At 43.7% G+C, this 15712-nt stretch overlaps 1 protein-coding gene across 5 annotated transcripts; it reads right to left on the reverse strand.

The window, feature by feature from the left end:
* Positions 1-342: 342 nt before the first annotated feature.
* On the reverse strand, positions 343-13818 carry LOC121573522 (heterogeneous nuclear ribonucleoprotein K-like). Of its 5 annotated transcripts, none has more exons than XM_045222535.1 (16): positions 13629-13816; positions 11813-11922; positions 11000-11097; positions 10696-10752; positions 9445-9488; positions 8280-8352; positions 8048-8155; positions 6074-6202; positions 4633-4943; positions 4216-4269; positions 3728-3770; positions 1824-1839; positions 1575-1607; positions 1387-1454; positions 957-1126; positions 343-825 (listed from the first exon to the last, which is right to left on the reverse strand). In XM_045222535.1, exons 2-16 carry the CDS (start codon positions 11871-11873, stop codon positions 795-797), a joined length of 1296 nt encoding a protein of 431 aa, XP_045078470.1. In that variant the 5' UTR covers positions 11874-11922; positions 13629-13816; the 3' UTR covers positions 343-794. The 5 variants fall into 5 exon arrangements, with proteins under 5 accessions (XP_045078470.1, XP_045078468.1, XP_045078469.1 ...); XM_045222533.1 differs by having other exon boundaries at positions 8048-8161; XM_045222534.1 differs by having other exon boundaries at positions 3728-3767; positions 8048-8161; positions 13629-13815.
* Positions 13819-15712: the final 1894 nt, after the last annotated feature.

Genomic DNA, 15712 nt, shown 5'->3' on the forward strand with positions numbered 1-15712 from the left:
GGTGACATGCCACTCATATGGAAAGAAAGGCTGCATACCCCTCCTAAACCGACTGGCATCTACAAAATTCATCTAAAATGTTTAAAATGCTTACAAACTGATGTATAAAACAGGCTTCAGCCAGTCTAAATGGATCCAAATAGCAATTATTATGTATGAAGGAGTTATAGCAAGTCCCTCTCCATTTAACAGCTGAAATCAGGTAGAAAACTTAAAAACAATACTTTTATTTTGGCCCTACCAGTCTCCCAACAAAATAAAACAATCTTAGCACTCTTACTCATCCTATGACACGATTACTGTACATTAACATTTTTATACAGCCCCTTATCTTTCAGTGGGGGTATGCTAAAATAAACTAAATGTATTATTGTTATTAAATCATTAAATGTTCCTTATAAAACAAGATTACATTCTGCATTCTGTACTGAGTGGGAGGGGGAGCGGCTCAGGGGAGGCCGAGCGTGAACACAGACAGGTTAGTTTACTACAAGTACAGAACAGCAAAATAATCCAGAAAGAAAACCCCCAAAACACAAGCAGCACAAAAAAAACAGGGATCCACTCATTCGACAGCTTTGAGAGAATTTCCTAACTTCTTATTAAAATATGGTGTTAGATGACGGGGGGGACGGGGACGGGGGGGGCAGCTTTGAGAGAATTTCCAAACGTATTAAGACGTGTTAGATGACGGGGGGGAGGCACACAACTACCCAAAGCAGAGGAATGTTGGCTCTGAATAGAGAGCGCGAATGGGCATGGCAGATTGGCTCCCCTTCACTCCTCTTCCCGCTTTAGAAGAACCGACCAGAGTACTGCTTCACACTGCAACAGAACACAGTAGACAAGTGAATAAAGGGACCCCAGGAGTCATTTCTAGATTTCATTTGTTAGTCATGAATAGGTTTCCACCATACTGCTTTCAGCAGAGACGAGGAAAGGGTTCTAGCACGTGCCTGTTCTGCAGTAGATACTGGGCGTTCTGAATCTGGTCCTGTGTTCCATTGATGGTGATGATGCGGTCCTCTGAGCCCTCTAGTGGCTCGTCGATCTTGATAGACGCTCCCGACTCGTGACGGATCTGCTTGATTCGCTGTCCGCCCTTCCCAATGATGGAGCCGGCCAGCTACGACAAGTGAGGAGCCAGGGTTACTTTTCCCCAACAATGTGATCGGCACAATGACAACCAGGTAAAGGGGGGCACAGGGTTTTGGGGGGTAGATGAATTTCAATCACGTATGAATAAAGGCTGATGTGGGAACTTCATGATCAATTGGGAAGAATCTCATCTGGGTTTTTCTCATGAACATATTTCAAGGATGTCTGTGTGTCTCTGGTAAAGGGTGTTATTATGCTTGGGACTGTGCTGATTAAACCTTTACTCACATCCTTGGGGATGGTAACTTGAGTCGTGATGACGGGACCGCCGATGTCACTGTATGACCCTCGGCCACCTAGAGAGAGATACTCAGAATTTATCCTCTGTTGTGTGGAAAGTCCTCAAAACTACACGAAAACAAATACGGAAGCAACAAAATGAGACATTGATACAAACGTGATCCATTTGCACTCACCAGACTGAAAGGGCTCCCACGAGGAATTGTTGTCTTTGAAAAGATGAAGGAAGGAAAAGGAAGGATACCAATACATCACACTGTGGCTGATCGACTACATAGACAGACTCAACACAGACCAACAAAGGACAGGGGGAGAGCTGCTGGTGCTTACTGGACAGAAAGGACTATACTCCAACCTAAGAGACATTCAAACAAGAGTGTAGAGACTACCATGACCAAAAGAAACTCGGAAGGAAGAAGACTCACCACCGTATCCACCACTCTGTATTCAGCAAACCATAGGGAAGAGAGAAAGTCAACTTGAGAGACTTATTACAAGACTGAAACATTCATTAAGTCAAATACTGGTTTAAATTTGTTTGATATTGAGCTCTATAATTTGTGCATATGAATCTTAGCTGCCTTATTCATTTTCTACTATGAATGTTATTGGTACGACCCGACCAACCCTGTACGGGAATCGCTTTGGTTTCACCTGAAGTTCATTTGTTAGTTTGGCGGCTCCAGATTACGTATTCAGCTGCTCCTTGGTAACCAAGGAGACAACTGTTGCCAGGCAACAATAGGCCTAACCAGTGTGTTCGCTCGGTGAAGAGCAGCACCAGTGTCCAAACCACCGTGATTTCACTAGGGCAGGATAACAATCCCAATCCATTTACACACATACAGTGCATTTGGAAAGTATTCAGACCCCTTCTCCACATTTTGTTACATTACAGCCTTATTCTAAAATGGATTAAATTATTTTTTTTCCTCAATCTACACACAATACCCCATATTGAAGCGAAAACAGGTTTAGAAATGGTTGCAAATGTATTAAATATAAAAAACAGAAATGCCTCAAAATTGAGCTCAGGTGCATCCTGTTTCCATTGATCATCCTTGAGATGTTTCTACAACTTGATTGGAGTCCACCTGTGATAAATTCAATTGACTGGACAGGATTTGGAAAGGCACACACACCTGTTGACAGTGCATGTCAGAGCAAAAACCAAGCCATAAGGTCAAAGGAATTGTCCGTAGAGCTCAGAGACAGGATTGTGCCGAGGCACCAAAACATTTCTGCAGCATTGAAGGTCCAAGAACACAGTGGCCTCCATCATTCTTAAATGGAAGAAGTTGGACCCACCTAGACTCTTCCTAGAGCTGGCTGCCCGGCCAAACTGTGCCATCGGGGGAGTTTGCCAAAAGGCACCTAAAGGACTCTCAGGTCTGATGAAACCAAGATCGAACTCTTTGGCCTGAATGCCAAGCGTCACTTCTGGAGGAAACCAGGCACCATCCCTACAGTGAAGCATGGTGGTGGCAGCATCATGCTGTGGCAATGTTTTTCAGCGCTCCAGAGCGCTCAGGACCTCAGACTGGGGCAAAGTTTCACCTTCCAACTGGACAACAACCCTAAGCACACAGCCAAGACAACGCAGGAGTGGCTTCGGGACAAGTCTCTGAGAGCCCTTGAGTGGCCTAGCCAGAGCCCGGACTTGAACCCGATCCAACATCTCTGGAGAGACCTGAAAATAGCTGTGCAGTGACGCTCACCATTCAACCTGACAGAGCTTGAGAGGATCTGCAGAGAAGAATGGAAGAAGCTCCCCAAATACAGGTGTGCCAAGCTTGTAGCGTCATACCCAAGAAGATTTGAGGCTGTAATCACTGCCAAAGGTGCTTCAACAAAGTACTGAATAAAGGGTCTGAATACTTACGTAAATGTGATATCAGTTTTTTTATTTTTACTAAATGTGCAAACATTTATAAAAACCTGTTTTTGCATTGTGATTATGGGGTATTGTGTGTGGATTGAGGGGGGGGGGGGACAATTTAATAAATTTGAGATTAAAGCTATAACATAAATGGTCCTCTGTAGCTCAGCTGGTAGAGCACGGCGCTTGTAACGCCAAGGTAGTGGGTTCGATCCCCGGGACCACCCATACACAAAAAAATTTATGCACGCATGACTGTAAGTCGCTTTGGATAAAAGCGTCTGCTAAATGGCATATTATATTATTATTATTAAAAAATGAGGGTCTGAATACTTTCCGAATGCACTGTAACTAAAACCATTACCATCTAAAATGCGTGTCGACCTACCTACTATTAAAACACCAGGCAACAGACTGAAGCTCTGTAACTCTACCATGCTAAACACTCACCATGCTGTCGTAGCGGTCTCCTGGTCTTCCTCTTCTGTCACTGCTTAGATAAGAGGGGAGGGAGGGTGTCGGGGTTAACATGACACGAGAGGGTTCAGTTCACCTCCTCTGATGGACCGATAGTGGCCCCCAAACCAATGGGCTGACAAGTCTGTACTATACAAGTGTGATACCAGTCCTTCTGAGTGTGAAGAGCTAAATTGTTTTTTAAATCCATGTTGATAAGAAGACACTGACATGGTGTTCTTATGGTCATCTACTCATGGGATGAGAGGTCATGTTTACAAAATAACTACTGTGTCATTGGTAGAACCGTATTGACTGTCATTAAATCAACAGATAACGATTAATCCCAACATTTGACAGAGATATTAATCGCCACATCTGAGCAAGCCATTCTCCAAATGGCTATGCTGATTTGGAGAGGTGAAGGAATTCTACCCTAACCACTCAGCAGGTGCTGCCTTTGTTTGACACAAATGACTTACTTAGGTCTGTCGTCCATGTTGCCGTGATAGCTCTGATGAGAGAACCGGTCCCCTCTGCAAACAAACACACGACAGGGTCAATGTGACTCAGTGGAAATGTGTCAGAAAAGATTATTTTAAAGGATTAGTCCAACAAAGTATGACTTGGGTCCATATGACTGAGTCAACATAAGAGAAAGCCCAGAGATGTATATACAGGTCTAATAGCAGGGAGACAGCTGTGGAACACTTAGGCACAGAGATCCTATTAAATTACTAGAAGGGCTACGTCATAAAGCAGAACGTTCATGTCCATTCTAGTTCTATGTACTCAGGCAGAGGGTTATAAACATCACTGAGTGACTGATGAGGTGATAAGAGGTAGCCATAAACAAACAATAATTGAAAGAAAGAACAGAAGGAAGTAAAGCTCCGTACCCTCCTCTTGAGGGTGGTGGTAGGGGGAGGGGCAGGTTTCGAGCCCGGCTCCCTCCACGCCCTCCTCTGGTTGGCAGGGGAGGGGGTGGACCCCGGCGAGGGCTCATGTCGTCATAGTCCCGTCTGGAGGGAGGCATGGGTCGGGCCCCACGGCCAGGGGGCATGCGCTCAAAGCCCCCCCGGCCCCGTATGGGGAACCCCCCCATGGGCCGACGGCCCCGCTCCTCGAACATCATGGTGAAGCCGCCGTAGTCGTATGTCTCGTCGTAGAAGTTGGGGTCGTAAGGCTGGGCGCGCCCTTTGATGGGAGCCTGAAGATAGATAATACTATGAGACTATTGATGAGATGTTAAATGTAACTGCCAAAATGAAGGAATAACTTCAGTAAATGAGGGATACTAAGTATATTGAAAGCAGGTGCTTCCACACAGCTGTGGTTCCTGAGTTAATTAATCAATTAACATCCCATCATGCTTAGGGTCATGTATAAAAATGCCAAGTTGCCCATTATTTTGGGTACCATGTCTAGAATAGATCTCAGTGACTTTGAAAGAGGTGTCTCAAAGGAGCATAGGGGGTTTAAAGGGTGTGACTGACACACAATTTAACACTTATGGGAGATTCTGGAGCAGCACCTGACACAGCGTTTTCCACCACCAAATGATGTAATTTCTCGTTGGGTTTCCTTTCTTTTGCCAGTTACCTGTAGCTATTTGATTTTTTTTTTTGCTCTGGAACAACTACAATGTCAACAGCTGTTGTAAATGGAATATATAAAACAAACAAAAAGCATCTGCGGTTATTAAACAAGTACAATTCTAGTTTAAGTGACAGACTTTCATTGAGTTTCCATGTTTAGACACTGGTGGTGAAGTGTGTTGCTGTCACCAGCTCAGAACTGAACTCACTAGGGCTGGCACAATTACCGTATAATCGCTTTACCAACGATTATAGAAGACCGTTACGGTCTGGGTTTAAAAATAAACACTGGGCGGCCATGCATTTGTGTGGTTGAGTCAGTTTCCGCAGTAACAAGGACACTTTACAACACGATGAAACTTTGTTGCTCCTTGCTGAAACAAGCAAGGTGTTGTAGCAAATGAGTCTTAGGTTGCCTAGGCTAGGGTTTCCAAACTCTGACCTGGGGCCCTTCCCCTGGGTACACATTTTGGTTTTTGCCCTTGCACTACACATCCGATTCAAATAATCAAAGCTTGATGAGTTGGTTATTTGAATCAGCTGCGTAGTGCTAGGGCAAAAACCAAAACGTGCACCCTGCCTGCAGAAGCACAGCACGTGCAGTCAGGAGCAGAGGAGAAAATATGCATCTTAAAATACACACACGCTATTAAAACTATTAAAACGAAGACCGCGGTCATTTGGCTGACCAATAACAGTCATCCAAAATTCCATGACCGTCACAGCCCGAACTCTCACCCACCTCAGATACCAACTCCAGGATAACTTTGATGCAATCGACGACACGGTCTGGCTTTCCTCCAACCAGAACAACACGGTCAGTGGAGTGAGGACAGCACTCCTGGAACAGCTTGATGGTAGTCTGGGTGTTCTGGTGGAGACAGGAAGCCCAGCATGAAATACGCCCACAACAACGGCATACAGTGGGGGAAAAAAGTATTTAGTCAGCCACCAATTGTGCAAGTTCTCCCACTTAAAAAGATGAGAGAGGCCTGTAATTCTCATCATAGGTACACGTCAACTATGACAAACAAAATGAGGAAAAAAAATCCAGAAAATCACATTGTAGGATTTTTAATGAATTTATTTGCAAATTATGGTGGAAAATAAGTATTTGGTCAATAACAAAAGTTCCTCAATACTTTGTTATATACCATTTGTTGCCAATGACACAGGTCACACGTTTTCTGTAAGTCTTCACAAGGTTTTCACACACTGTTGCTGGTATTGACCCATTCCTCCATGCAGATCTCCTCTAGAGCAGTGATGTTTTGGGGCTGTCGCTGGGCAACACAGACTTTCAACTCCCTCCAAAGATTTTCTATGGGGTTGAGATCTGGAGACTGGCTAGGCCACTCCAGGACCTTGAAATGCTTCTTACGAAGCCACTCCTTCGTTGCCCGGGCGGTGTGTTTGGGATCATTGTCATGCTGAAAGACCCAGCCACGTTTCATCTTCAATGCCCTTGCTGATGGAAGGAGGTTTTCACTCAAAATCTCACGATACATGGCCCCATTCATTCTTTCCTTTACACGGATCAGTCGTCCTGGTCCCTTTGCAGAAAAACAGCCCCAAAGCATGATGTTTCCACCCCCATGCTTCACAGTAGGTATGGTGTTCTTTGGATGCAACTCAGCATTCTTTGTCCTCCAAACACGACGAGTTGAGTTTTTACCAAAAAGTTCTATTTTGGTTTCATCTGACCATATGACATTCTCCCAATCCTCTTCTGGATCATCCAAAGGCACTCTAGCAAACTTCAGACGGGCCTGGACATGTACTGGCTTAAGCAGGGGGACTGCAGGATTTGAGTCCCTCGCGGCGTAGTGTGTTACTGATGGTAGGCTTTGTTACTTTGGTCCCAGCTCTCTGCAGGTCATTCACTAGGTCCCCCCATGTGGTTCTGGGATTTTTGCTCACCGTTCTTGTGAACATTTTGACCCCACGGGGTAAGCTCTTGCGTGGAGCCCCAGATCGAGGGAGATTATCAGTGGTCTTGTATGTCTTCCATTTCCTAATAATTGCTCCCACAGTTGATTTCTTCAAACCAAGCTGCTTACCTATTGCAGATTCAGTCTTCCCAGCCTGGTGCAGGTCTACAATTTTGTTTCTGGTGTCCTTTGACAGCTCTTTGGTCTTGGCCATAGTGGAGTTTGGAGTGTGACTGTTTGAGGTTGTGGACAGGTGTCTTTTATACTGATAAGTTCAAACAGGTGCCATTAATACAGGTAACGAGTGGAGGACAGAGGAGCCTCTTAAAGAAGAAGTTACAGGTCTGTGAGAGCCAGAAATCTTGCTTGTTTGTAGGTGACCAAATACTTATTTTCCACCATAATTTGCAAATAAATTCATTAAAAATCCTACAATGTGATTTTCTGGATTTTTTTCTCCTCAATTTGTCTGTCATAGTTGACGTGTACCTATGATGAAAATTACAGGCCTCTCATCTTTTTAAGTGGGAGGACTTGCACAATTGGTGGCTGACTAAATACTTTTGTTCCCCACTGTATGTTCAAAATGGGTTTGACCCTTCTTCAGCTTTGAGCATTAAATTATATCTTCAATACATTCCCCATAACCATTTGTGGACAAGTAGGCAACAAAGAAAACCCTTTAGTTTAGTAACATGCAATCTATGCACTTCTTCTTCTTCTTGTACATGAGTATAGACGGGGACAATCAGTGGCGTACATTAGACACCAGGATCCCATCTTACCTCTCTTAACTCCTTTATCTTGGTACCTTTCACCCCAATGATGCCTCCGGCCAAACTCTGATGGATCAGCAAACGCAGCTCGCAGTCAAAATCAATCCCGTTATAATGCTGGTACTAGGAAAAAACAGGTACAGATCAGTCAGGTCAAATACAGCCTTCAGCTCTTGACTTTGAGGATTAGGAAAAAGACAAACCTACATGTGTATATCTATGGATGCCGCGGGGCACTCACCTCTTCCAGAGTAGGGATCATCTTCAGCAGTATCTCTCCGATAGTCTCGATATCTGCACTCACACTCAGGATCCTGGTAGGGAATAATATGTGGCCAAAGGCAACGAGGCAAAACAGAGGGAGGACAGAAAGCAAAAATAAAATAAAAACTTACTTCAAGACTAACACTCCTATGAAGCACAGAGTTTTAAAAAGTAAACGTTTAAAAACAAAAACAAAAGGAAGAGGACTTTCCCAACACTGGACTGAAATGCTTCTCACATTCAACAAAAGAGAGGCTTCAGGATTGGAATGGGGCCGCTTTGGAATGGCTTTAGATTACAACGTGAGGCACAAGGCTGGCCACTGTAGGTGGGGGGACTTCTTTTAACCATCACCATCACTTGAGGGTAAAGAAAATAAAAACTTTTAAAACTTTACATCACAATCGTGCCACCGGCACACCTTCTTATAGCGACAGGGTGGAGAGGTAGAAGAGAAAAACAAAGAAAGCAGGGGGATGTGAGTGATAACCACTAGGTGGCGGACAGGAGCGAGGGTGGAATGAGAGGTTTGGCAGGCAATCTGGACTGATGGGGGTACTGAGAGAAAACAAACAAGGGGGGAGAACCTAACGGGGGACAGAAACCAAACAGTGGAGATGTACCACAAGGGAAAGAAAGAGACAACAGTGAGGAGTTACAGAGTAGGCGGCACTTGAGCACTGAGATCATGAACAGTGATGTTGAGAACAGTGGGGTGGGGGAGGGGCGCAGCAAGGTGGACCACAAGGACAGAGCGAGAAAGATCATTGGCTTTCCACAGTTCACGATTAAAAATACCACAGCAAGGAAACAGAAGCCAACAACTGGGCTCCTCCCATTTAATATGATCTACTGAAAGTGGATTAATTTTTTCTCCGTCTATACAGGACAAGTGATTTCATTTCTAGTGACAAAAAGGTCCAAATTAAATGGAAATACTTGAATGTGGGGGAAGAAGGGTAGAGGGGGAGGAGACAGAACAATTCAAATGGAACAATACACGTCTCTTGATAAAGGGGGAGGGGAGGGAGGGGGTGTTCTATGTGTATAAAATGTTCAAATGAAACAGAAGGCAGGCTATCAAAGACATGTGTTTTTCTCTGTTCTAATCAGGCAGTGAGGCAATAACTGGTGGGACATACCGCTCTGGGCCACTGCTGTCAGGGACTGATACACTGGCATTGTACTGCATTGGCCGTGGAGGTTGGCATTGGGCAAGGGCATTCAATCACAAGATGTCAAGTAAGGTGCCCGTTTAGGGAGGGGCACGTTTGTGGGCGGGCGGCGGGGCGGGGCGGGGCCAACCGGGGTGTCAGGTGGGCGGGCGTTCAGGGGCGGAGGTTGGGCCAACGTCAAGGTGGGCAACGCAGGAGGGGCATGTCGATCCAGTACATGGGCAACGGAGGAAGGTGGCCAAAAATAACAAAGTAAAGGAGAGGGAAGAGGGGGAGAAGGAATACATTTTAATTGAATACACGCTATACTGCTTCCAAAAAAAGATGGTGAGTGCAGAAGAAAAAAGGGCGGCTGGACTAAGCCAGCTCTAGCAAAGACACTTAGCTAAATGGACTGCATGGCTACTACATAGGCTGTAATAGACTATAGGTCCGCTCAGGCTTTGAGACACCTGTTTAAGGGGGTTTTATGGCATCGCCACAGTCCAGTATAGCTTCAGGGCATTAGAAATCACGTTCAGAGCCTAGTAAAGAATAGTTCCCTTTTATCGGAAACGCAAGAAAAACGTCCCACCCATACTCTACCCCAAATCTGATCCAATCAAGTCAAACCATGCCTGTCCACATGAGCCAACCTATAGATGTGTCATTTGGGAAAGAGAGAATCTGTGACTTCTGTATAAGAACACTGCAGTTATCCCTCCCAGTTTTCACAGACATGCAACATTTACTTGAAGAACAGTGCAGATGCAAAGTTTGTTAACAGAATGACGGCACAAACAGCACAAAACATTCTGTTAAACTTTGCAGCTGCACTGTTCAAGTAAATGTGTTTTGTCAAATGTTAAGTGGAAATTGTTGAAAGTAGTACATGTGCATAGAGTTGTATGGTTGGTTTAAATTCCCAATCATTGGTTTTTGTTTGACATATTTTAAAGTCTCTGCATCATTCTGTTAACGTGGAATTGCTTCAAGTCAAACAATACATTCAGATAACAGAATGACAATCTATAGATGGGAAATTATCTATATTAAAGGGAAACCATTTAGTACAGGGATCACGTTTCTTTAATAGGACGCATAAGGGTTGTCATTAGAATGGGGTAATTGGATTCCATAATGCCTATGAAAATGTTGGGTTTATAAGGACATAAATATAGCTTTACAGCAAATCCCCCAGTCGAGGAAAGCATTTGACGATGCCAACTCTGTACTCACGTCTGTGCGCAAGGCTTTTATATTCTTGCCACCCTTTCCGATAACAGCTCCAGCATTCTGAGGAGAAACAAGAGGGTTTCCTTAGGAACAGAGTAATTGGTCTGAGAGTCCGCTGAATTATATGAAACTTGGAAGATGGGATGTGATTAGCAAAACTCAGAACACCAGAAAAAAACACCTACCAATCGACGATGACATACAGACGTAAGAAATAGCATTGCTGATTTTATGCAGTAAACAAAAATCGTGAATTCCTGATTTAAAAGGAATAGGCCTAAAATCCCATTTCTGTTGGCAGGCTTACTTTGCTCTGCAGCAGTACCCGCAGCTCCACCATCTCGTCAGTGTTGCGAGAGCGCTTGAAGGCCTGCTCCTCCTCCATGTCCTCAGCAGGTCGTTTACCTGGAGGGAGAAACCTGGAGAGTTAGCCTGATGCTATGCTCTGCCCAATACTGGTTCCAAGACAGGCGACAGTATCCACCCAGCATGTGTTCAGCCCCTATCAGTCCACTTCCTGGATTAAAACTAGCAGAACTGCTCCTGAAACCGCAGTGACTTGGACAAGAGAAACCCATGGCCATCTGACATGCACACATGGTGCCAGCATGTAGCTATACCAGTAGTCCAGGGATTGACATTAAAGTCTGAAAAGTACCTGCCTATCAGGCAAGTCAATAGTAATTTTTGGTTGCCTGTAGATTATGATCACTTGCCTGAAAATTAATTAGCCATTTACATGCAGAAGTGCCATATATTGCCTGCCTTTCACCTACACATAGGGGAGAATTCTTTGTATTTTGGTTGTTATCAGAAAAAAGAATATACCAGAGCAGGCTTAACTTGCCTGTGCCATAAACTGTCTGTATTTTACTTAAACAAACAGGAGGAACCAGAACGATCAGTTTTAGGCTACTGGAATTCTTTAAAGTTTGATTGTTTAGTTCACTTGCCCAAGGCAATAGGGCATCCCTTAATGTCAATCCCTGTAGTCTCTTCTGTAAAGACTGATATCAGCTATTAGAGAAAAGCAGTCTTATACGTCTAGTCTAATCAAGGTAATTGCATGGCTTACACACAGCTTTGATGAGGCACTGACAGAATAGCCTACGCGTCTTACCGTTAGTGTCAGTGTTGCTGAAAGTGGTCTCTTCTTCCTGCTGCTCGATTTCTGTCTCCATTGTCTTGCACCAGCAGTGAAATGCGAACAGGCTCCTCTCTGTGGATCAACTGTGTGGAGGCAACAATGTAAATGAGGCTATGCCTTTTGAGGACACTGAGGCGGTGTCAGACAAGACCAAGGGAAACTCACCTCTATGATAAAAGCCTCACCAACCCAATCTAGTCACTAATCAAACCTGTTGTTGCCTTGCCCCCATTTACAACTTAAATTCCTATTAATTCTTGGCCACAGAATACACAAAAGTGTATACTATAATTCAATGGAATATATCCCAAATCACTGCCCCTGATAAGTGGTTACCACGTGACATAATCATGGTAACTGGTCTAAAATTAAAATAGTACCCCCAACAAATTGTAGGGGTTAGTTTTAGTCATTGTGACCCGCTAGCTAGCTAGGTAGTTATGGTGTGGGTGTAGTATGCTCTGCCTCAAAGATTATTACAAAATATTTCTGGATGCCTGCAGGCCAATGAGTTGCATTACCAAAGAACTGGATGATGACATTAGTTAGATAGTTAGCTAACATTCGCTAACTACTGACGCAGATGTTAACAACTGCTAGTAGTAACTAGTGAGCTAGAAAACATGCTAATGTTACACATGTCAACACTGGAAGTAATCTAGCCAAATTAACGTTAGCTATTTACAGTAGCTAGATTATTTCCAGTGTTGCTACAACGACGAGACAGCCTATAGGGAGGGGGTCAGAGACCTGGCCGTGTGGTGCCAGGAAAACAACCTCTCCCTCCCTCAACGTGATCAAGACAAAGAAGATGATTGTGGACTACAGGAAAATGAGGACCGAGCTTCAAGTTCCTTGGTGTCCACATCAACAAACTATCATGGTCCAAACAAACCAAGACAGTCGTGAAGATGGCACGACAAAGCCTATTCCCCCCCCATGAGACTGAAAAGATTTGGCATGGGTCCTCAGATCCTGCTGCTCTTTTATTTATCCATTTTTTACTTAACACTTATTTTTCTAAAAACTGCACTGTTGGTTAAGGGCTTGTAAATAAGCATTTCACTGTAAGGTCTAAACCTGTTGTATTCGACGCTACGCATGTGACAAATACCATTTTATTTGAAGGCCTAACTAGCTAACATTACTTGCCTCTGCACAAACACATTTAGAGTAACGTTAGCTAACGCCTAGCTAGATTTTTTTAGTCAGCTGTTAGCATGTTGGTTTAGTTGTCTGACTAACGTTAGCTAGCCGTCTTAACCTGTATTAACTAACTAACGCGTTACGTTAGCCAGGTAACGTTAGTTATCATCACATTGGCTAACCATCCTGGCTGCGTAAATTAGTTAGCCACCAGCAGCTAGCTAGATAACTAACAACTCATCTGTGCAAGTAGCTAACATGCATGCGCTGTAGTGTATGCAAGCGGCCTAGTTTAGTTTAACGATTGGCTGAATAAGTAAACTTCCAGCACATACTAGATTCCAAATCATGTAGCTACTTAGCTAATGTTAGCTGACGTTTTCTCAAAGGAGGGGAAAGCAAATGAGCCGTTATCTAGCGAAATTAACTAGGCTCAATTGCTAAAGTTAGCTGCATAGCTAGCTACCGTTAGTTAGCGTAGCTAATATTAGCGATAGAGTTCACGAGGCATGTCCCCAAATGAGCCTAAAAGTGATTGAATTCCCATTGACCGATTACAATGCAAATGAACTAACAAACAACCTCTTTATAATTTAACTTTAACCACGACCCTAAATAAATGTAAACAAAATATTTAACAAACCTCCAGCCAAACCGCGTTCTCCACAGCAGTTTATTGTCCTGAAATTGTTAGCAACCAATCCTTCCGATTACGGTGAAGCAGCAAAATAGGGCGTCAGTCTACTGTATTCTTTCACTGATTGGAGCGGGCAGGTTCGAGACCAAAAATATTGTAAAGAGATTGGCTATATCAGCTGTCTCTCAAAGTCAACACGTCTTCAAAGAAATGTAAGAGGTCGACAAATTAGCTAACGCCAGGCACGAACATTTGATTTACCAATCATGCAGAGCTATGTGAGAGTCCTTAAAGCAACTGGGCGGGACTTGCAGGTCCCGAGCGCCAGAGACCATACCTTTGTAGCTACACTGAACAAAAGTATAAACGCAACACGTAAAGTGTTGGTGCCATGTTTCATGAGCTGAAATAAAAGATCCCAGAAGTGTTCCATACGCACAAAAAACGTATTTCTGTCAAATGTTGTGTACAAATGTGTATACATCCCTGTTAGTGAGCATTTATCCTTTGCCAAAATAATCCAGCCACCTGACAGATGTGGAATATCAAGAAGCTGATTAAACAGCACGATCATTACACAGGTGCACCTTGTGCTGGGGACAATAAAAGGACACTCTAAAATGTGCCACAGATGTCTCAAGTTTTGAGGGAGCTTGCAATTGGCATGCTGACTGCAGGAATGTCCACCAGAGCTGTTGCCAGAGAAATGAATGTTCATTTCTCTACCATAAGCCGCCTCCAACATTGTTTTAGAGAATTTGACAGTATGTCCAACCGGCCTCACAACCGCAGACCACGTGTTTGGCGTCCTGTGGGCGAGTGGTTTGCTGATGTCAACGTTGTGAACAGAGGTGGCGGTGGGGTGGGGTTATGGTATGGGCAGGCATAAGCTACAGAAAATGAACACAATTGCATTTTATCAATGGCTATTTGAATGCACAGAAATACTGTGATGAGATCCTGAGGCCCATTGTGAGGCCCATTTTTCTAAGGTATCTGTGACCAACAGATGCATATCTGTATTCCCAGTTATGTGAAATCCATAGATTAGGGCCTAATACATTTATTTCAATTGATTGATTTCCTTATATGAACTGTAACTCAGTAAAATCTTTGAAATTGTTGCATTTTGCATCCATATTTTTGTTCAGTATATTTTGCAATGCATCTGTGCATGGAGTGTGTGACTGAAATATTGACAAAACATGAAATGTGTCAAGGGGAATGAGGTTGACACAGGTTGACACGGGTAAGATATGTTAATCTTCCAACAGGACAATGACCTTAAGCACACAGCCAAGACAACACAGGAGTGGCTTTGGGACAAGTCTCTGAATGTCCTTGAGTGGCCCAGCCAGAGTCTGGACTTGAACCCGATCTAACATCTCTGGAGAGACCTGAAAATAGCTGTGCAGCGACGCTCCCCATCCAACCTGACAGAGCTTGAGAGGATATGCAGAGAAGAATGGGAGAAACTCCAAGCTTGTAGTGTTATACCCTAGAAGACTCGATGCTGTAATTGCTGCCAAAGGTGCTTCAACAAAGTACTGAGTAAAAGGTCAGAATAGTTATGTAAATGTAATATTTCCGTTTTCTATTTTTAATACATTTGCAAAAATGTCTAAAAACCTGTTTTTGCTTTGTCATTATGGGGTATTGTGTGTAGATTGATGAGGGGGAAAAAATAATTTAATCCATTTTAGAATAAGGCTGTAACATCACAAAATGTGGAAAAGGTCAAGGGGTCTGAATACTTTCCGAATGCACTGTATATCAATGCGGAATCGAGTTTTGATAACTGGTCACCATCAGTCGATTCTTGTAAAAATGTCAATTCTGAACACGCTGGTTTACATAACACCACACAGCTTTGATGATGCACTGACAGAATAGCCAACGCGGTCCTTCTGCGGGGTGCTGAAATTCATACTTTAATTAAAACCTTTAGCGAGTACAACCACCGACTATTTTCTCGTTGCTCATACTATGGACACGCAGCAGCACGTAAACTGAGAGTCAATTGGGGTCCGTGGTATCAGGGATCATTGGGACGTCCAGACTTTTAACCCATACCCTAACCCTAACCTTAA

Source organism: Coregonus clupeaformis, chromosome 9 (assembly GCF_020615455.1).
Source record: "Coregonus clupeaformis isolate EN_2021a chromosome 9, ASM2061545v1, whole genome shotgun sequence".
NCBI lineage: Eukaryota > Metazoa > Chordata > Actinopteri > Salmoniformes > Salmonidae > Coregonus > Coregonus clupeaformis.